This window comes from Bubalus bubalis, chromosome 13 (genome assembly GCF_019923935.1).
Source record: "Bubalus bubalis isolate 160015118507 breed Murrah chromosome 13, NDDB_SH_1, whole genome shotgun sequence".
NCBI lineage: Eukaryota > Metazoa > Chordata > Mammalia > Artiodactyla > Bovidae > Bubalus > Bubalus bubalis.
The window spans coordinates 10356898-10380304 of record NC_059169.1 but is presented as its reverse complement, the minus strand read 5'-3'; the positions used below and the strand labels follow the sequence as shown (position 1 = coordinate 10380304).

Sequence of the window (23407 nt, the reverse complement as noted above, 5' to 3'; positions counted from 1 at the left end):
GCGACTTCACTTTTACTTTTCACTTTCATGCATTGGAGAAGGAAATGGTAACCCACTCGTGTTCTTGCCTGGAGAATCCCAGGGACGGTGGAGCCTGGTGGGCTGCCGTCTATGGGGTCGCACAGAGTCGGACACGACTGACTCGACTTAGCAGCAGGAGCAGCAACATAATCTTCATTTCTGAAGATATAATTTTTGGTTACATTTGTTGTTATTTCCTGAATTCTATCATCTCATTTTTAGTTTCTCTAATTTTCTTTAGTCCTGTTCTCTCAAATCTTCCATTATTTTGTTACTTTGTTTTAGCTCATTTAAAATGATCAATTTGTGGTTTTCATCTGTTTTGTGAACATGTTTTAAGATTTGCTTTTATTGTCTTTTATTGATGTCACCCTAACATCTTTTTCCTCATAACTCTGAGATTTGATTGCCTTCCCTTTTGTTATTAATTTTCATGTGAAACTAACTTGCCCAAACTCTTAGATGGGAGAGATTAGTCAGGATAACTTTTGTAGCTTTATGTTAAAGCTCCCTTTTTTATTGTTTTTACAAAGTGTTCAAAAAATATTGCCTTCTACTTTCTGAGATCTCTCGGCTTCACTTTTTATCTGGACCGTCTTTGATTTTTGCCCTCACGTCCCTGTTCTGGTCAATTCGGACTCTACTCCCTGCAGTTTCGCTCATTGTGAGTCTTTATTCTGTCCTCTGGCTGATTTTTGCTGTTTCCCTTTTCTCAGGCTATAAGATGCCTTTGCTTCTATGTGCTTCCTCCTTCACAAATGCTGATATTATGCAGCTCTTGTGACTTCTCTTATTTTTTGCCTACCCACATCTATTTTGGTGTCTGTGGGCATAGCTTGTCACTTAGTTTTGTTGCAGGTGTTTTTTAACTCTTCTGAGTTTTGTTACCCTGATTTGTCTCTTTGGGTGGATTTGGATTACAAACTACATCACTGGGGGATTCCCTGGTGGTACAGTGGTTAAGACTCTGAGCTCCCAATGGAGGGAGCACGAGTTCGATCCCTGGTTGGGAAACTAAGATCCCACATGCTGTGTGTCCAATAATAAAAAAAAAAAAAAATTAAAAAAAAAACAAAACTACATCACCATCACCACCATCTTCTGTAATAGATTTGCAAAAGAATTGTTCTTTTGAATTCTCCTTACTGGACTCAATAATTTGGTGCTAACTGGTGAATTATGGATTTTTCTCCTTTGTTTTATCAATAAAACTTGTCAGTTGGTCAGAAATTAGCCAATCTCAGTCTTAGATTCCTTTAATTTCATGAATCTTTTTTTCCTCCTTTTGTTTTATCAATAATACTTCTGTTAGTTGGTCAGTGATTAGCGAATCTCAGTCTTAGATTCCTTGAATTTCATGAATCTTCAGTATATAACTCACTTTTAAATTGGTGTCTCTGCTGGAGATTCTACTATCCCATATATTACTCTTGGGAAAGACAATTACCTGACTTTATCTATAATTCCTTGTGGGCTCAACTCTGTTCTCTCCTTTTCTCATTTTAGTCTTCTTCCCCCGACCCCCCTACTTTCTTAGCACCATATACCCAGTCTCACTGCTTTCAAAAGTTTATAGTCTAGGCAGTGCAGAACGCATACCCAGAAATATATAAATATTATAAGAGAGATTTTATGTTATCAAAGTGAAGAGGAAGTAATAATTTTGGCCAGAGAAATCTTAAGAAGGCTTCACACAGGAAGTAATAACTGAGGGAGGTGGGTTTTGAGGAACAGACAGGAATTTAATAGATGTGTGAAACAACTTACTCCAAGAAACTGAATCTTCTGTGACAGTATTTCCCTATAGCAGTTGAACTCATATTGATCTTAAATTTATTTTCTCATAATCGCATAATGAGGTGAATGTGTCTAATAGAAGCCAGGGGAGTGTATGGTTTCACTGCTGAGAGTGGGCAGTAGATTAAAAAGAGTAAATGAGGAATGGGAACTACCTGTATTAAAAGGACAGGTAGAAGAAGACGGCCTAGTAAGGGATACTGAGATGTGAAATCAGAGACTTGACTTAAATGGTAAACCAGGAGAAACTGGTCTCAGAGAAGCCAGAAAAGGAAGAGAATTTTAATAATGGGTCAACTATCAGCAATGTCAAAGGCAAATGAAGTTGAATGTGCCCTGAAGCAGGGCGTTGCATTTAGTAGCTAGGAGGACACTAACTGATTTTAGTTGCTCCATTTTGTTTTGGATGCTTAGAGATTTCTAAAATTTGATTTTGTTTTAGATCTATGTAGAATGTTTACATAGTTTCAGAGTCAAGTATACAAAATGTGTCTAGCTTCTGTCTCTGTTTCCTCCATCCTAATTCTTCTTCCACACCACTGGTAACCATTTCTTCTGAATTTTTTCTTTTTTTTTTTTTTTTTGATATGAGACTTTCATTTTTTAAATATTTATTTACTTGGCTATGCCAGGTCTTAACTGCAGCACATGGGATCTTTGATCTTAGTTGTGGCATGTGGGATCTAGTTCCCCAACCAGGGATCAAACCCTGGCCCCCTGCATGGGCAGCACAAAGTCTTAGCTGCTAGACCACCAGGGAAGTCCGAGACTTTCATTTGTTTTTATGTCCAAGTAAGTCTGGGAGGTTGAGCCTCACTATTACTCCTTCACCCTGCCCCCAGTCCCACCACCCGTCACAAGTAGAAGAAACACTTAGAGTCTGCAGCTTCAGTTCAGCTCAGTCACTCAGTTGTGTCCGACTCTTTGCAACCCCCTGAACCGCAGCATGCCAGACCTTGCTGTCCATCACCAGCTCCCGGAGTTTACCTGAACCCATGTCCATTGTGTCAGTGATGCCATCCAACCATCTTATCCTCTGTCGTCCCCTTCTCCTCCTGCCCTCAATCTTTCCCAGCTTCAGGGTGTTTTCAAATGAGTCAGCTTTCTGTATCAGGTGGCCAAAGTATTGGAGTTTCAGCTTCAACATCAGTCCCTCCAATGAACTCCCACGACTGATCTCCTTTAGGATGGACTGGTTGGATCTCCTTGCAGTCCAAGAGACTCTCAAGAGTCTTCTCCAACACCACAGTTCAAAAGCATCAATTCTTTGGCACTCAGCTTTCTTTATAGTCCAACTCTCACATCCATACATGACCACTGGACAGATCATAGCCTTGACTAGACGGACCTTTGTTGACAAAGTAATGTCTCTGCTTTCTAATATGCTGTCTAGGTTGGTCATAATTTTCCTTCCAAGGAGTAAGCGTCTTTTAATTTCATGGCTGCAGTCACCATCCACAGTGATTTTGGAGCCCAGAAAAATAAAGTCAGCCACTGTTTCCACTATTTCCCCATCTATTTGCCATGAAGTGATGGGACCAGATGCCACGATCCTAGTTTTCTAAATGTTGAACCTTAAGCCAACTTTTTCACTCTCCTCTTTCACTTTCATCAAGAGGCTCTTATTTCTTCTTCACTTTCTGCCATAAGTGTGGTGTCATCTGCATATCTGAGGTTATTGATATTTCTCCCGGCAATCTTGATTCCAGCTTGTGCTTCCTCCAGCCTGGCGTTTCTCATGATGTACTCTGCATAGAAGTTAAATAAGCAGGGTGACAGTATACAGCCTCGATGTACTCCTTTTCCTATTTGGAACCAGTCTGTTGTTCCATGCCCAGTTTTAACTGTTGCTTCCTGACCTGCATACAGGTTTCTCAAGAGGCATGTCAGGTGGTCTGGTATTCCCATCAGAATTTTCTACATCTTAGAGAGCACCTAAGCTTTGTCAGCTGACTTGTGAATAGGTCAAGGTGCAGGCAGAAAGGTCAGTGGCATTGATCTGCTTTGGCATCCAGGCATTGATCAGCCCCTTAGGCTGGCCTGGGTGGTGGCATCCAATGATGAGGGTAGCAATGGCTGTCTTGAGTCTCAGGAGGACTGAAGGGACACATTTGTCCTGCAGTAGCCATCCACTGCATCATCAACCTGATGTTCAGTATATTTTTGTAAAAACCTAAACCAGAAATTCTTTTTTTAAAAAAACAAAGATTTTATTTATTTATGTTTTTAGTTGTACTGGATCTTTGTTGCTGTGCACAAGCTTTCACTAGTTGCAGCGAGCAGGAGCTACTCTTCGTTGTGGTGCTTGGACTTCTCGTTATAGTCACTTCTCTGGCTGCAGAGCAGAGGCTCTAGGTGCGTGGGTTTCAGTAACTGCAGCACAGTTTCAGATTTTGAAATAGAAATTTCCAAGACAGGTGAGGTGAACTGGAGACAACAAGTCTGGACAACTCTTTCAAGGACTTTTGCAATAAAGGGCTCAGCAGGTGCAACGCATGGGCTTAGTTGCTCCTAGGCTTGCGGGATGTCCCTGGAGCAGGGATCAAAACTGTGTTCCCCATATTGGCATGAAGATTCATAACCACTGAACCACCAGGGAAGCCCCCAAACCAGAAATTCTTCACCAAGGATATCCCATTTCTGAAGGCTGATTTTGGTCACCAGGGGATCTCTTTATATATCAGGCTAGAGTCCTTAAATATCTCTCTCAGGAAATATTTTCTATCCTGTTTTTTGGTATTCTCATTTCTGGTAGCAGAGACAACTAGTAGGAAGGAAATCAATGATCCAGGAATGGGATCTTCAGTTCAAGGCAAGTGGGCAGCAGTAGTTTGATCTGTGTGTAGAACATCAGAGTTCCTTCAGACATCTCTTACTCTGTTTCTTGGCTTTCTTTCACAGAATTTTTTTTTAAAACATATGTATCCCTGTGTAAGTCTGTCTGAGCCTTCTCCAGAGAAGATCACCATGGCATCTGTGCTCTTCCAAAGGTACTTGGAAGTTCATTATCTCAGTTCATGTCTATAGAAGTATGGACTGCTGTAATGTCATAAGTTTCCAAGTAAAACAGTACTTTGTGCAGGATCCGCATGCCTTACTCAGAGTTAAAAAGGACTTCATGATGTTTCCTCCCATATAATTTGCCACCTTTTAGCAGCCAGTAAATTGAGACTGTCTTCCAGGCAAGTTGCCAGTGTCCGGAGCATACTCTACTGGGCACCTTTTAGCTGCTGCTGCAGCAGGGTGGCAGCAGCAGAGAATCTGGAATCCAAGTCTCCCGATTAAAAGCATGCAGTCCTTCTGTCTGTCATCAGATGTTTCTGATGACAAAGGATCCAGAAGTACGCCTGTGTATGAAGCAGAAAAAAATAACGTGAACAAATTCGTTTCCCTAGACAAGCATTAATTCCTGTATTCCAGTGGAATCATAGCAGGTGTACGTTGTTTGAGTGTCAGTTGTCAGCACTGTTCCCTGTCTCTTGCATCATCAGTTTTTCCCATCTTGTGGATCACTCATAGTATATGCATATCCATACATGCTGTAATATTGCTGTTCTGTTTCTCACTCTCCTTTATTGCGAAAGTCCTTGAAAGAGTTGTCCAGACTTGTTGTCTCCAGTTCACCTCACCTGTCTTGGAAATTTCTATTTCAAAATCTGATAACAGTCTCTCCACGCTGTTATAGAGGGCAGGCGGAAGTTCATCTCTACTGATGCAACTTTGCCATTTGGCTTTAAATCCAAAACTGTATTGTGTGCTGGGAAAAAAGGCTCCACTTTGAAAAAGGAGTTGTGGAGTGGTTCAAACTAGCAAGACCTTTAGCTTCTGAACACACAGCCCCAAATCCATCTTCTGTTGTGGCCATAAAGAAAGATCTGACTGCACAGGTGTCTCTCTGCCTAGCAACACTTTCTTATTGGTAGTATCCAAAAAAATAAATGTGTACAACCCATTTAACATACAAATTGTCTGCTCAGTTCCTCCTTTGCCATAAAGATAAAGGATTATCTCACTATCTGCTTTGGTCCGGTGATCAAATTTAAAATGGTGTTTTATTTCCTTGCGGTGAAAGATCTCACCATCGTAACAAACCTACAATGAAGGATATTTCATTGCTTAGATTAGCTGCTTTCCAAACGGTTGCTCAACTACTACCAATCAGTGAAATCCAAAGCAGCAGCTGGTGTAGCCACTGACATTCTAAGGAGGAAATGCATCTGGACCTTTGTGTGCAATTTTCCTATCGGTCAGACACTTACCAGAGGAACGGTCATCACAGCCAAAGAGAATCCGAATGCCACATGTGGTGCTGTGGACCTACGGGATCTCCAGGCATGTCCTGCGCAGGCTGGCGGGAGCAGGGGCAAGGGTGGTGGACTGTCTCCATTGTTTGTTTTTCATATAAATGTTATCTGTGTATGTATATCTGGCTTCCCAGGTGGCCCAGTGGTAAAGGAATCCGCCTGCCAGTTTAGGCTACTCGGGTTCGATCCCTGGGTCGGGAAGATCCCCTGGAGCAGGAAGTGGCAACCCACTCCAGGATTCTTGCCTGGAAAATCCCATGGACAGGGGAGCCTGGAGGGCTACAGTCCATGGGGTTGCAAAGAGTCAGGTATGACTGAGCGTGCACACAGGCATCTATCTATATCTACAGTTGTTTTTCTTAGATAAATGCTAACAACTTGTACACAGTTTATTTACCTGGATTTTTATCTCTCAACGATATATCCTGGCAATCGTTCCCCTGCTGTATATAGAGATTTTCTTAAAATTCTTATGTATTTCTTTATTTTTGGCTGTGTTGGGTCTCTGTTGCTGTGCGCACTCTTTCTCTTCACCGGGTGGGGGCCGCTCTTCACTGTAGTGTGTGGGCTTCTCATTGCAGCGGCTTCTCTTGTCGTGGAGCACAGGCTCTGGGCGCCTCGAGTAGTTGTGGTGCATGGGCTTTGCTGCCCCACAGCACGTGGGATCTTCCCCGGCTGGGATCGAACGCACGGCCCCTGCACTGTCAGGCAAATTCTTAACCACTGGACCACCAGGGAGTCCTCTTCATTCCTTTTTACAGGTACAGAGTTCCCCACTTTATGAATGTTCTGGTACATTTTAAGATGGAATTAGATGGAATAAGGCTCTTAGGAAAGATTCAGAGCAAGGGAAACCTTATGGAAGAGGAGGCCTTTTTTTTTGCCAACCTGTGGGACACGCAAGGGACCCACGGCAGCTAGGATAATGGTGCCAACAAAGAGAGGGCTGAACACACTAACACAAGATTGCTTTTGGTCCTGTAAAATAAGCCCCTTTGTTCTCTGAGCTAAAGAGGAGCTGGAAGGGTTTGAGGAAAGAAACTGGGTTTTTCCTTTCCTCCTATATTTCCTTATTTTATATACTTTGTTACGCTGTTAGGTTTTACAGCAGGCCTGGAGTTAACCTGGAGTTCGGCTATCTCTCACAGACAGACAGCTGACAGTATCAGAGAAGTCCTGCTTTCACCTTTGGGAAACCACTTTCCTGATGCTTGGTATTCCTCCTTTGATTCTTGCTGGAATCAGCTCATTGGGCAGAAGAGATATTCTTTAGAAGTCTCTGAATGGAGTATAAAATGGTCCAACTCCAAAGCTCTGTTATACACTAGATCCAAAAATTCACTCTCGTCTATTTCCCGTTGTGCTTTCTGCTCAGCCACATTGTCCAGTAAAGCTTACTAAAGACAGTGTTTGAGTGAGTGCTGCATAATAGCATAGCCAGTGATGTACACATGCACAGATCTTCAGGGGGGTTCATGGAACTAAGATCAGGGAAAGCAGGACATAGAAGATGTTTGCTCTTCTGTTGCCCTTTCTGTCAGTCCACTTCCTCACCTGTCCTCATAGAGACGAGTTGCTGATATGATTCGTCATAGTCAACCAACCTAGTCACACAGAACAGGGTCACTGTGCTTTGAAAGATTATGCACAAAGCCTATATGGGGAAGGTTTTGAAGCAGTCTTGAATGATCACAAAAGTAGGGTTCAACAAAAATAAAAAACACATTCCTTGTTCTTAGGTAGAACCATTTAACATCATAAGTAAGTCAAACCTCCTGAGGTTAGTATATAAATTTAACATAATTCCCCGAAAAGATACTAGCAAAAATTTTCCCGGCACTGGATCCTAAACTGCAAATGGAAAAATAAATAAGGAATTTATTTGTATCATTCCTCCTTAGGAGTACCTATGCAAGGGGCTTCCCTGGTGGCTCAGTGGTAAAGAATCTGCCTGCAGTGCAGGAGTCTCAGGAGACACAGGTTCGATCCCTGGGTTGGGAGGATCCCCTGGAGGAGGGCATGGTAACCCAGTCCATTATTCTTGCCTGGAGAATCCCATGGACAAAGGAGCCTGACGGAGCTGCTGTCCATAGGGTTGCAAAGAGTCGGACAGAACTGAAGTAACTTAGCATGCACCCACACACACACTCACACACCTTTAAAACTCTTCAAAAGGAAGAGCAATGAGAGGCGCCTGCCTTTACTCCATATTAAAAAATACTATAAAGACCCTATAATTCAAATAATGTGGTGTTGATGCCTGGCTAGATAGACAAACCAGTGGAAATAGTTCCAAGTACCTATGGAAATTTAGCATTTGACAAAGGTAGCATCTTATATCATTAAGGAAAGAGATTAACTTAAAAAGTTGAAAATGGTGTTAACATGACTGGAGAGCCATTTGGAAAAATATATGTATTTAGATTTACATTCCCTTTATATGTATATGTGTATGTGCTTAGTTGCTCAGTTGTGTCTGATCCTTTGCAACCTCATGGACTGTAGTCTACCAGACTCCTCTGTCCATGGAAGTTTTCAGGTAATAATACTGGAGTGGGTTGCCATTTCCTACTTCAGGGGTTCTTCCTGACCCAGGAATCGAACCTATGTCTCTTGTGTCTCCTGTATTGGCAGGTAGAATCTTTACCACTGAGCCACCTGGGAATCCCTACATTCCCTTTAATTTTCATTAAAATACACTCCAAATAGATGAGTTATTTCAGTGTAAAAAAATGAAAATATGCATTTAAGAAAAAAAATATGTCCATCTGTTTATAACCTAGATATGAAAAAAGCATTTCTATTGTAATTTAAATCCAGCAGATTGATACATTTACATGCTTAGAGTGAGGGCAACTTGTGCCTAGTAACGGACAATTGGGATCACTCCCAGTTGTGGGAATGTTAGTTTTTAATGACAGAAATTAAATGCCTAGGCTGGTGCTGAGTTGTGCAGGTTTGTGCTGACAAGCATTGATACCTGCCTTCTGCAGGCAAGATTGAGAAATGGTCTGCATTTTCCATCTACCTCCATTGAGAAATATTCTGCTTTGGAGCCAAACAAGGTATAAAAGGAATTAAGAGCTAGTTTTCAGCCCAAAATTTTCATGGGAAGTAAGTGTTCTCCTCGTTGAATCACTCGTCAGCTTTGGTCCAGCGAGTGAAAGTCACTCAGTTGTGTCCAACTCTTTGCAACCCCATGGACTATATAGTCCAGGAATTGAACCAGGGTCTCCTGCATTGGAGGCGGATTCTTTACCAATCAAGCCATCAGGGAGACCCCTTTGGTCCAGTGCCAGTGACTGAATTCATGGTAGAAAAATCATGAGCTAGATGTGAAACAAAAGAGCTCAGAGTTAAGCTTAAGTGATGTGCCAGTCTCCTAAGGTGTGTAAAGGAGAGATAACCCCTGAATATACACCATCTGTTTCTTACTTCATTTATTTAAAAATTTATTTTATTTTTTATTATTTGTTCATGAGAACAAATCTCATGATTCACTGGGTCATAGAAAAATCCTTGGATCATAGAAAAAGCAAGGGAATTCCAGAAAAGTGTCTATTTCTGCTTCATTGACTACACTAAAGCCTTTGACTTTGTGGATCACAACAACTGTGGATAATTCTTAAAGAGATGGGAATACCAGACTACCTTACCTGCCTTCTGAGAAACCTGTATGCAGGTCAAGAAGCAACAGAACTGGACATGGAACAAGAGACTGGTTCAAAATCGGGAAAGGCATATGTCAAGGCGGTATATTGTAACCCTGCTTATTTAACTACTATGCAGAGTACATCATGTGAAATCCCAGATTGGATGAATCTCAAGCTGGGACCAAGATTGCCGGGAGAAATATCAGTAACCTGATATGCAGATGACACCACCCTAATGGCAGAAAGTGAAGAGGAACTAAAGAGCTTCTTGATGAAGGTGAAAGAGGAGAGTGAAAAAGCTGGCTTAAAATTCAACACTCAAAAAACTAAGATCATGGCATCTGATCCCATCAATTCATGGCAAATAGATGGGGAAAAAAAATGGAATCAGTGAGAGACTTTATTTTCTTGGGCTCCAAAATCACTGTGACTGCAGCCATGAAATTAAAAGATGCTTGCTCCTTGGAAGAAAAGCTATGACAAACCTAGACAGTGTATTAAAAAACAGAGACATCACTTTGCCAACAAAGGTCCAAATAGCTATGGTTTTTCCAGTAGTCATGTACAGATGTGAGAGTTGGACCATAAAGAAGGCTGAGTACCAAAGAATTGATGCTTTTGAACTGTGGTGTTAGAGAAGAGTCTTGAGAGTCCCCTGGACATCAGGGAGCTCAAACTAGTCAATCCTAAAGGAAATCAAACCTGAGTATTCATTGGAAGGACTAATACTGAAGCTGAAGCTCCAGTACTTTGGCTACCTGATGCGAAGAACCAACTCATTGAAAAAGACCCTGATGCTGGGAAAGATTGCGGGCATGAGGAGAAGGGGGCAACAGACTCAATGGACTCAATGGACACGAGTTTGAGCAAACTCTGGGAGATAGTAAGGACAAGGAAGCTTGGCGTGCTGTAGTCCATGGGGTGGCAAAGAGTCAGACATGACTGAGTGACTGAATAGCAACAAAAACGTGAGAACAAACTTTACTGCGCATTCTGGATCACAAAATTTCCCCAATTCTCCATCTTTTATTTAAGACAAGAGTTATTGAGAGCTTGATGTGAATGAAGAAAATGTTTTGTTACACACTGAACCTTGATCACATTTCACATTCCTCTTTTCCAATTTTTATTGAGTTCTGAGAAAAGACAAATATTAAGGAGGAATAAGGAGAAATGAGAAGATTTGAAGAGAAAGTGAAAAAGTTGAGAAGTGAAAGGCCCAACATACAGATGGACGATAGCCAGATCACACTGAAAAACAGAAATCTGACCCACAAGCTGCTTCTTTGTAAAAAAAACCCCATTACTGTGAAAGTTTGGGCCTTCCTTGGTGGCTCAGCAATAAAGAATCCTCCTGCCAATTCAGGAGATTCGGGTTTGATCCCTGGGTCAGGAAGATCCCCTGGAGAAGGAAATGGCAACTCACTCCAGTATTCTTGCCTGGGAAATTCCATGGACAGAGTAGCTGGTGGGCTATAGTCCATGGGGTTGCAAAGAGTAGGACACCACTTAGCAACTAAACTACCATGCAATTTTAGTTATTAAGACTGGCACCTCTTAAAGGTCCACAAGTGGATTCAGGAATCTCCCTTTCTAGTATAATATGACTGGAGAAGGCAATGGCACCCCACTCCAGTACTCTTGCCTGGAAAATCCCATGGGCGGAGGAGCCTGGTAGGCTGCAGTCCATGGGGTCGCTAAGAGTCGGACATGACTGAGCGACTTCACATTTACTTTTCACTTTCATGCATTGGAGAAGGAAATGGCAACCCACTTCAGTGTTCTTGCCTGGAGAATCCCAGGGACGGGGGAGCCTGGTGGGCTGCCATCTATGGGGTTGCACAGAGTCGGACATGACTGAAGTGACTTAGCAGCAGCAGCTGTACAATATGATGAGAGTTTTTTGGGCTCCAAAATCACTGCAGATGGTGACTTCAGCCATGAAATTAAAAGACACTTGCTCCTTGGAAGGAAAGTTATGACCAACCTGCTGCTATTGCTGCTAAGTCGCTTCAATTGTGTCCGACTCTGTGCGATCCCATAGACGGCAGCCCACCAGGCTCCCCCGTCCCTGGGATTCTCCAGGCAAGAACACTGGAGTGGGTTGCCATTTCCTTCTCCAAAGCATGAAAGTGAAAAGTGAAAGTGAAGTCGCTCAGTCGTGTCCGACTCTTAGCGACCCCATGGACTGCAGCCTACCAGGCTCCTCCATCCATGGGATTTTCCAGGCAAGAGTACTGGAGTGGGGTGCCATTGCCTTCTCCGATGACCAACCTAGACAGCATATTAAAAAGCAGAGACATTACTTTGCCAACAAAGGTCCATCTAGTCAAAGCTCTGGTTTTTCCAGTAGTCCTGTATGGATGTGAGAGTTGGACTATAAGAAAGCTGAGCACTGAAGAATTGATGCTTTTAAACTGTGGTGTTGGAGAAGACTCTTGAGAGTCCCTTGGACTGGAAGGAGATCCAACCAGTCTATCCTAAAGGTGATCAGTCCTGAATCTCCATTGGAAGGACTATCAGATGCTGAAGCTGAAACTCCAATACTTTGGCCACCTGATGTGAAGAACTGATTCATTTGAAAAGACCTTGATGCTGGGGAAGATTGAAGAGGGGAGGAGTAGGGGATGACAGAGGATGAGATGGTTGGATGGCATCACTGACTCAATGGACATGAGTTTGAGTAAGCTCTGGGAGTTGGTGATAGACAGGGAAGCCTGGTGTGCTGTAGTCCATGAGGTCAAAAAGAGTTGGACACGACTAAGGAACTGAACTGAACTGAGGCAGTGTTGTGTTAGTAAATGTTTAACAGGAGATTCTGTGGGAGAGTGGGAGTGACTGGGGCCATGATTTGTAGTGTTTTCTGATTTCCATTGTGTTAATATTTCCACAGGCTGATTTCAGGCTACCAGGAATTTAACATCAGTCTGGCAAGATTCCTGACAGTTTAACAATTGATTTTCTTAAGCTGATTCTTTCTGGCTTTAGCTAACCATTGCTTACAGATAATGAGCTGTTTGCCAACAATTCAGAACCTTAAGCCAACAAAGGTGAAGGAAAATATTTAGGAAAATGAAGGAAACTTACCTACAGATTGAAGTGTGACAGTGTACAGCACCAGTTCCCTAACTTTTCATGTCTGGGGCTGTCTCTTCCACACGGACGTTCGTTTGTTGATAGTCTTTAGTGGAGGCTGTTTTCTGCTTCTGGGAGATTCCTAAGAACTCTCAGGTTGAGGTCTCTGCCAGGAACAGTCTTCTTGATTCAAGAGGGGCTGATTTCTCTTTACTTAAGAAACAAAGATGGAAGGATAGAGGCTGCAGAGTTTAACTGCTATGTTAGTTATTAATAGTGCCTGTAACGTTCTTTCCATTGCCACCAAGGGCAGTCTTTTTTGGATGTCTTTCAGAAGATGAAGTCTCAGTTTTAAAGAGTGAATAGGGTTGTTCTGAAGGATATTTTGGAAAAGCTATTCGCATCTGGTTGATACAACTGTGTATTGATTCCACTTACATGAGATACGTAGTCAGATTCATAGGGACAGAGTAGAATGAAGGGTGCCAGGGGCTGGTGGGGGAGGTGGAGGTGAGGAATTGGTTTTTAATGGGTACAAAGTTTCAGTTTTTCAAAATGAAAGATATTCTAGAGATGGAAGGTGGTAATGGTTGCACAGTGCCATTGTACTTAATGCCACTGAACTGTCCACTTAAAGTGGTTAAAATGGTTAATTTTGTGTTGAATATACTTTAGCATAATTTAAAACAAATTTCAAAACTGAGTATCACATGAGTCATTTGCAATATTTGGCAAAAATTATATATATATACTATCATAAGGCAGAGTCTATAATGGGGCAACATTCCTAGGTAGATAAGGTGCCTTAGGTTCAGAGTCAGTCCTGTCTATGGGACTGACTTCATTAAGACAAAAGGTCAACAAAACAGTTCAGGCCAAGCAAGTGCAAGAGTTTCTAAAAGTTTAACTAGAGTTGAGAATTCTGTTTGTCCTTTCTATATTGCATAAGGATTGAAGTTCATCTGGGTGGTGAAGTTCGATCCCTGCGTCAGGAAGATCCCCTGGAGAAGGAAATGGTAACACTCCAGTATTCTTGCCTGGAGAATCCCATGGACAAAGGAGCCTGGTGGGCTACAGTCGGTGGGGTTGCAAAGAGTCAGACGTGACTGTGTGACTAACACTTTTACTTTCACGTATATTGTGAAAGGGTTTCTGCCCATCTAGGTAATTAACACATCCATTACCTCATATATATATAACTTTGTGTAGTAAGAACAATTAAATTCTTCTCGCTTAGCAAATTTCAATTACATAATGTTATCAACTACAATCACCACGTTTTACATTAGATTCTTATCTTATTGCTGAAAGTTTGCACCCTGTTACCAGTCTCTTCCCCTGGCAAATATTTCTCTGCTCTGTTTCTATGACTCTGACATTTTTTTCTTATTTTTTAGACTTCACATAGAAGTGACACCATGTTGTACTTGTCCCTCTCCGTGTGGGGTTATTTCTGTTTATATACCATATCTTTATCCATTCCTTTGTTGATAGACACTTAGGTTGTTTCTGCATCTTGGCTGTTGTGAATAATGTGTCAAGGAACATGGGAGTGCGGATCTCTTCAATTTTCTGTTTTCATTTCCTTTGAATATATACCCAAAAGTGGTACTGCTGGGTCACATGGTGGCTGTATTTTTAGGTTTTTAAGGAACCTCCATACTGTTCTCCATAGTGGCTGCACCAATGTACATTCCAGCAACAGTGTGTGTGGTGGGTGGGGGCTTCCCTTTTCTTCGTACCCTCTCGAGCATTTCTTACTTGCTTTTTGACAGTGGCCATTCTGACCAGTATATCTCATTGTAGTTTTATTTGCATTTCTCTACTAAGTATCAGTGATAAGCGTCTTTTCATGTGCCTATTGGCCATCTCTATGTCTTCTCTGCATAAATGTCTACTTAGGTCTTGCGTTTCATTTTTTAATTTTTATTTTTGTTGTTTTTGTTGAGTACACTCTATAATTTTAAATGGAGAGGGCCAGGACATAAGAGTTGTGTTCTATTGGTTAGGGTGCACGTTTGGCTACTGTAACAAAGGCAAAAGAAAATGCAGTAACTTAAATAATTAAATACAGTGTTTTTCTCCTTTGCATAAAAATCTGAGCAAACATTCCAGGGCTGACATGGCAGCTTCAGGGTCAGTACCTAGGGAGCTCCTTGGATATAGTTTTGTCTTCCTCAACACCTGACTTCCTTCTTAGCATTTAAGAGGACAGGTTCACCCCCACCCTTATGCCCGCTGTCTGGCAAACTGGGAAGAGGGGAAGGGAGAGTGGAAGGCATGTCCCTTCCCTTTAGGGACACAATCCAGAGGTTGTCCACACCCCTTCTGCTTACATCCCCTTGGCCAAAACTTAGTAAGCTAGCCACTCTTGCTGTGACTGTTGTTGCTTGGCTCAGTCGCTAAGTTGTATTCAACTCTTTGTGGCCCCATGGCCTATAGCCTGCCAGGCTCCTCTGTCCATGGGATTTCCCAGGGAAGAATACTGGAGTGGGTACCATTTCCTTCTCGAGGGGATCTTCCTCACCCAGGGTGCAAACCTGTGTGTCCTGCATTGGCAGGCAGATTCTTTACCACTAAGCCACCTGGGAGACCTCTTGCTGTGATGGAGGTTGGCAAAGGCAGTTCTTCCCTGAAGGCCATGTGCCCAGCTAAAACTGTGAGAGTTCTTTGACTAAAGAAGCAATAGAAAGATGGATATTAGGGGACAACTAGCAGTCTCTGCCACAGTCCATCCCTTCTTCACTCAATAGAGTTATGCATGACTTCTCACCTTCTCACTAGTGTACCAGTCTAGGTTCAGTCAAGGAAGTACACTTCCTTAAGACTGCTTTTACGAGGGAACACAATAGCACTTTGGGTCTCTAGGAATCAGTGTCCATTCAGAGCTAGAAGTATTGCCTGAAAATTCTGGGATTTTCCCTTCCTGTAGTACATACTCACCTTCATCGGTGGCTGTAGGTACTGTCAAGAGAAAGAGTGATTACATGAGTCTGCCTGAAGCATTGGTAGACAACTTGGGACAGGTTGGAGGAGCCGTGACAGGTGAGAAGCCAAGCCTAGCTGACTGCCAGATAGGAATTAGAAGGTTCTCATGGAGAGCTGAGCGAGAAGTAATTGCTCCAGACAACTCACATGTCTGTGAGTCTGCAGCCAAGTGTCTGGGGGTGGACCTGGGTTGCTGGTGGTGAGTAGGTCCAGCAGTTGGGAAAAACAAGCTGGATGCAGACTGGAGGCTGAGGACACGTGGTCTTCTTGGAAACTGCTCATTACTTTACGGTAATAACCTGGGAGTATTGGCTGCCGCTTCGCTCCTGCTTTCTGAGTATCTTAGAAGGCCCTCTTTTGGTTAACTCTACCAGGAATCATGTAGGGCAGAGGATCTGGGGAAACATAATTTCTACTCCCGTTTACCTAGTCTGTCAGTGCTCCCACTTAGGGAGGGCCAAATACATGTACATAGCTCAAAGTTGAGAGTCTCCAACTTTGGAATGATTCGTACCGTTTGTTGCCGGTGGGGCTGCTCATGTCTCCCTGATTTACACCCCAACTTCCCTCAGCGCCACACCCACCACAAAACAGTAGGGCCTTCTGTTTAGTAGTAGTAGTTTCCCTGGTGACTCAGACGGTAAAGAGTCTGCCTGCAGTGGAGGAGACCTGTGTTTGATTACTGGGTTGGAAAGATCGCCTGGAGAAGTCTTGTAATAAGATATAAGGCATCACAGCAAAGATTGGCACCTGACTTCTCCGGAGCAGCTCTGGAAGTTAGTAGATGATGTAAAATACTTTCCAAATTCTGAGAGATTTATTACTTCTGGCAAAGGTAGAGTAAGTGGTACCAGACTGACTGCAGCTGGGGTAACTGGAACCTCCCTACTATAGATAGGGTTTCCCTGGTGACTCAGACGGTAAAGAGTCTGCCTGCAGTGGAGGAGACCTGTGTTTGATTACTGGGTTGGAAAGATCGCCTGGAGAAGGAATGGCAACCCCCGCCAGTATTCTTGCCTGGAGAATTTCATGGACAGAGGAGCCTGGTGGGCTACAGTCCATAGGGTCGCAAAGAGTTGGACACGACTGAGTGACTAACACTTCACTTCATCACTAGAGATAAATAGAAAATTGGACCAAATATATGAAACAACTATTTTCAGACCGTGGTAACAGGAAGTGGGTTTTGGAGATGATAAACATCACAGAATGCATGGCATAGCTCAGAGAAGGTAGAGCCATTCAGCTCAAAGATGCCAATTATGCTCCTGGGAAAACACTGTAGTAGACTTACAGGCTCTATCAAAGGAGACGACAAGAATATTATTCAAGACTTTGAAAGACCATGGCATAAGGGGTCACCAGCATTCACCTTCTGGTTTGCTATATTGGGGTGGTCACCACTGAGTTATCACCATATAGATCAGGTTTCACATTTCAACGTTTCCCTTATGAGTTGCTGAGGGTACAGTTTTGGTTGCTGCAGTAAAGACAGAAATAGCATTGATTTAAACAAGATAAAAGTTCATTTCTCTGTCACATAATAGTCCACGTATTAAGCAGTAGAAGACTGATGAGATGGCTGCACAGCGTCAGGGACCTTGGCTTCTCCTATCTCATGGGTTAAGGTGGCTGCTTCAGCACTTCCAGGATGTCTTCTTTCAGGAAGGAGGGAAGAGAAAATGGAAGGCATGTCCCTACTCTTCTCTTTTCAGTTCAGTTCACTTGCTCAGTTGTGTCTGACTCTTGATGACCCCATGGACTGCAGCATGCCAGGCTTTCCTGTCCATCACCAACTCCCGGAGCTTACTCAAACTCATGTCTATCTAGTCAGTGATGCCATGGAACCATCTCATCCTCTATCATCCCCTTCTTCTCCCGCTTTCAGTCATGCCCAGCATCAGGGTCTTTTCCAGTGAGTCAGTTCTTTGCATCAGGTGACCAAAGTATTGGAGTTTCAGCTTCAGCATCAGTTCTTCCAATGAATATTCAGGACTCATTTCCTTTAGGATGGACTGGTTGGATCTCCTTGCAGTCCAAGAGATTCTCAAGAGTCTTCTCCAACACCACAGTTCAAAAGCATCAATTCTTCGGTGCTTAGCTTTCTTTATAGTCCAACTCTCACATCCACACAAAGCTGTGGAAAAACCACAGCTTTGACTGGACGGACCTTTGTTGGCAAAGTAATGTCTACTCTTTAAGGGCATAGTTCTTCCACTCTCATCAGGTACACCATGGTCACAAGTCCACACTTTGTTAGGGAGGGCTGATAATGCAGCCTATAGCTGGGTGGCCATGTGCTCAGATGAAGTTCAGGGACTCTCTTACTAAAGGAAAGAGTGGAGAATAGTAATTATGGAACAATTAGTTTCTGCCACTGGTGCCTTTAAAGAAATGTCTGTAAGATAAAACACATAGGATCCAGGGAGAATCCATCCAAAGGGTGAAAAGGGGAGGGATTTAAAAAAAAGTAGGTATCCTGGGTAGGAAGCGAGTCCAGCTTTAAGACATCTAAGTGAGAAAGCCTGTGAAACTGATACTACTTTCTCTTTTGTCACGACAACTGTCAGGACAGTTCCTACTTAGCATTTTAAAATTCCATTAAGTGTCACCTCTTGGTTGTCCTTAAACTGTTTGCATTCCTTTTGGAACTTGCCATGTTGTAAGACATTCCGTGTCATTCCCAGCTTTGTAAGGCTGTCAAGGTGACGCTGTAGGAGAAGCAAAATAGTTATGAGGGAGCCCTTGACACTGGCACATATATATGTAAGGTGAGAGGATCTCGTGTCTGAGATTTGCTTCAGAATACTCCAGCACAAAATAAGCAGGGGGGACAGATGAGACAAGACTAACAGAAGGTTGGTTTGTTGAAGCTGTGTCACATGTGCCTGGGTGTCTTTTTTTCCTTTTGTGCACATTAGAAAATGCCCCTAATGAAACAAAAGTCCTATCCCTGCATATAATCAGACCTGGATTCAAACCCTAGTTTCACTGAAAAGTGAAAGTGAAAGTCGCTCAGTCGTGTCTGACTCTTTGTCAGACCCCATGGACCCCATGGACAATACAGTCCATTGAATTCTCCAGGCCAGAATAGTGGAGTGGGTAGCCTTTCCCTTCTCCAGGGGACCTTCCCAACCTAGGGATTGAACCCAGGTCTCCACTGCAGGCGGATTCTTTACCAGCTGAGCCACAAGGGAAGCCCATAATATATAGTCTCAGTACTTACTAGTTAAGTAACTTTTTCTCTCTATAAACTCAGTTTCTCAAAATGGGAACTGTGTAGGCCAATAGGGTTCTTGCAAAGATTAAACAAGACAAAATTTGAGGCATCTAGCAAGGTCTAGCCCTTAGCAGTTGTGTTAATAAGGGTGCCCACTTGCAAGCAAGAGCAGTTGACTCTGGTTATGAGTAATTACTCAGACACACATATGTTAGTATTTGCAGCAGAATTAGGGCTTGAGCTGGGATTTCTGATTTCTAGACCTAGAGCATTTTTTACATACGTTATAGCACTTGTCCAAATACCTTGGTTTGGTGCTTTGCAATACGCACCTTCAAACATACAGGACCTTAGTTTGGGTACATAACTGGAACTTATTCTTGCCTTGAGAACCCCATGAACAGAATGAAAAGGCAAAAAGATAGGACACTGAAAGATGAACTCCCCTGGTCGGTAGGTTCCCAATATGCTACTGGAGATCAGTGAAGAAATAACTCCAGAAAGAATGAAGAGATGGAGCCAAAGCAAAAACAGCCAGTTGTGGATGTGACTGGTGATGGAAGTAAAGTTCGATGCTGTAAAGAGCAGTATTGCATAGGAACCCGGAATGTTAGGTTCAGGAATCAAGGCAAATTGGAAGTGGTCAAACAGGAGATGGCAAGAATGTACATCGACATTCTAGGAATCAGCGAACTAAAATGGACTGGAATGGGTGAATTTAACTCAGATGACCATTATATCTACTACTGTGGGCAAGAATACCTTAGAAGAAATGGAGTAGCCATCGTAGTCAACAAAAGAGTCTGAAATGCAGTACTTGGATACAATCTCAGAAATGACAGAATGATCTCTCTTCTTTTGCAAGGCCAAACATTCAATATGACAGTAATTCAAGTCTATGCCCTGACCAGTAATGCTGAAGAAGCTGAAGTTTAATGGTTCTTTAAAGACCTATAAGACCTTCTAGAACTAACATCCAAAAAAGATGTCCTTTTCATTATAGGGGACTGGAATGCAAAAGCAGGAAGTCAAGAGACACATGGAAAAACAGGCAAATTTGGCCTGGAGTACAGAATGAAGCAGGGCAAAGGCTAATAGAGTTTTGCCAAGAGAACACACTGATGGTAGCAAACACCCTTTTCCAACAACACAAGAGAAGACTCTACACATGGACATCACCAGATGGTCAACACCGAAATCAGATTGATTATATGCTTTGCAGCCAAAGATGGAGAAGCTCTATACAGTCAGCAAAAACAAGACCGGGAGCTGACTGTGGCTCAGATCATGAACACCTTATTGCCAAATTCAGACTTAAATTGAAGAAAGTAGGGAAAACCACTAGACCACTCGGTATGACCTAAATTAAATCCCTTATGATTATACAGTGGAAGTGACAAATAGATTCAAGGGATTAGATCTGATAGAGTGAAGAACTATGGATGGAGGTTCGTGACACTATACAGGAGGCAGGGATCAAGACCATCTGCAAGAAAAATGCAAAAAGGCAAAATGGTTGTCTGAGGAGGCCTTACAAATAGCTGTGAAAAGAAGAGAAGTGAAAGGCAAAGGAGAAAAGGAAAGATATACTCATTTGAATGCAGAGTTCCAAAGAATAGCAAGGAGAGATAAGAAAGCCTTCCTCAGTGATCAATGCAAAGAAATAGAGGAAAACTATAGAATGGAAAAGACTAGGGATTTCTTCAATAAAATTAGATGGAGAAGGAAATGGCAACCCACTACAGTATTCTTGCCTGGAGAATCCCATGGACAAAGGTGCCTGGCAGGCTACAGTCCATGGGGTCGCAAGAGTCGGACACGGCTTAGTGACTTAAAAAAAAAAAAATTAGAGATACCAAGGGAAGATTTCATGCAAAGATGGGCACAATAAAGGACAGAAATGGTATGGACCTAACAGAAGCGGAAGATATTAAGAAGAGGTGGCAAGAATATACAGAAGAACTATACCACAGAGATCTTCATGACCCAGATAATCACGGTGGTGTGATCACTCACCTGGAGCCAGACATCCGGTATGCAAAGTCAAGTGGGCCTTAGGAAGCATTACTACAAACAAAGCTCGTGGAGGTGATGGAATTCCAGTTGAGCTATTTCAAATCCTAAAAGATAATGCTGTGAAAGTGCTGCACACAATATGCCAGCAAATTTGGAAAACTCAGCAGTGGCCACAGGACTGGAAAAGGTCGGTTTTCATTCCAATCCCAAAGAAAGGCAATGCCAAAGAACACTCAAACTACTGCACAATTGCACTCATCTCACACGCTAGTAAAGTAATGCTCAAAATTCTCCAAGCCAGGCTTCAGCAATACATGAACTGTGAACTTCCAGATGTTCAAGCTGGTTTTAGAAAAGGCAGAGGAACCAGAGATCAAATTGCCAACATCCGTTGGATCATCGAAAAGGCAAGAGAGTTCCAGAAAAACATCTATTTCTGCTTTATTGACTATGCCAAAGCTTTTGACTGTGTGGATCACAACAAACTGTGGAAAATTCTGAAATAGATGGAAATACCAGACCACCTGACCTGCCTCCTGAGAAATCTGTATGCAGGTCAGGAAGCAACAGTTAGAAGTGGACATGGAACAACAGACTGGTTGCAAATCAGAGAAGGCGTACGTCAAGGCTGTATATTGTCACCCTGCTTATTTAACTTATATGCAGAGTACATCATGCGAAATGCTGGCCTGGATGAAGCACAAGCTGGAATCAAGATTGCCGGGAGAAATACCAATAACCTCAGATATGCAGATGACACCACCCTTATGGCAGAAAGTGAAGAACTAAAGAGCCTCTTGATGAAGGTGAAAGAGGAGAGTGAAAAAGTTGGCTTAAAGCTCAACATTCAGAAAATGAATATCATGGCATTTGGTCCCATAACTTCATGGCAAATAGATGGGGAAACAATGAAAACCGATGACAAACTTTATATTCTGGGGCTCCAAAATCACTGCAGATGGTGACTGCAGCCATGAAATTAAAACATGCTTACTCCTTGGAAGAAAAGCATTGACCAATCTAGACAGCATATTAAAAAGCAGAGACATTATTTTGCCAACAGAGGTCCGTCTAGTGAAACCTGTGGTTTTTCCAGTAGTCATGGGTGGATATGAGAGCTGGAGTATAAAGAAAGCTGAGCGCCGAAGAATTGATGCTTTTGAACTGTGGTGTTGGAGAAGACTCTTGAGAGATCTCAAGGAGATACAGCCAGTCCATCCTAAAGGAGATTAGTTCTGAATAGTCATTGGAAGGACTGATCCTGAAGCTGAAACTCCAATACTTTGGCCACCTGATGGGAAGAATTGACTCATTGGAAAAAACCCTGATGTTGGGAAAGATTGAAGGCGGGAGGAGATGGGGACGACAGAGAATGAGATGGACATGAGTTTGAGAAGACTCTGGGAGTTGGTGATGGACAGGGAGGCCTGGCGTATTGCAGTCCATGGGGTCTCAAAGAGTCGGACACGACTGAACTGACCTGAATTGAACTGAAACTCAGGACATTCAAAACATTACCGCGGCCCTAGGCCGCGGGGTGGTCAAGGGCGGAGGTGACTCAATGATGATCGCTGGCATGACTGCGTGCAGTTGCCAGGCGGACGCTGGTGCAGTCGGGGTTTACCCCAAGCAGGCGCGGATCAGCGGCAGCCAGAACTCTCGCGTGTCCTCCCGGCTTGGTTTAACCCCGGGATCAGGTCGGGTTGGCCGCCACCAGTGGCTGGGTGCCGGCCAGCGGCCCCGTCCTCTTGCCTGCGGTTCCAGCCGCCCGGGTGCCTCCTGCTGCAGATGGGCTAGTGTCTCGGGGCCCCGCCCCTGCCCGCCTCGGGGCCGGGGCCTTGGATCCCCGGCTCGTGATTGGCCGCAGCCGCGGCACTCCCCTTCTCCGCCCCCTTCGCCGGGGTGAAAGGTCAGACGAGCTTTGGTCTGCAGGGGCGGCCATGGCGGGCTTCTGGACTGGGGCGGCGGCGCTGGCCACCGCGGGACGGCGAGGACGGCGGTGGCCGCAGCCTTTGATGCGGAGCGTGGTGCTGTGGACCATGAAGGTGAGGAGCGACGGGACTCCTCGTGGGCCTGGGCTTCGCTGGGCTGCCTGCCCCGCACCCCATGGCGTTGGCCGGTGCTGCACACCCCCCCCCCCCGAATTCCTCCTCGCCGCGGAGCTCGCCCAGGCGCGGGTCAGAGCCGGCATCCCTGGTCCCAGCTGTGTCTCCGGAGATCACGGAGGACAGCGCTGCCCAAAGAGCCCGCCGGCGTTGAGTTTTCTGCTTTTACGGGAGCCGCTGACAGCCACCTGGCTGTAATTTCCCAGCCCTTCGCGCCCTTCCGTTCTT

General features: G+C 43.7%; 1 protein-coding gene and 1 pseudogene across 5 annotated transcripts in view; one reads left to right on the top strand and one right to left on the bottom strand.

Moving 5' to 3' along the window:
- Positions 1-3742: 3742 nt before the first annotated feature.
- LOC102407913 lies at positions 3743-15799 on the bottom strand (annotated as a pseudogene).
- Positions 15800-22962: 7163 nt separating this feature from the next.
- The window catches only part of PCCA (propionyl-CoA carboxylase subunit alpha), a 363650-nt gene continuing 363205 nt past the window's right edge, over positions 22963-23407 (top strand). For all 5 annotated transcript variants that reach the window (XM_044927096.2, XM_025262608.3, XM_025262607.3 and 2 more), the window contains exon 1: positions 22963-23119. In XM_044927096.2, coding sequence (XP_044783031.2) covers positions 23015-23119 — 105 coding nt within the window. In that variant the 5' untranslated portion in view covers positions 22963-23014. The remainder of the gene's footprint in view (positions 23120-23407) is intronic.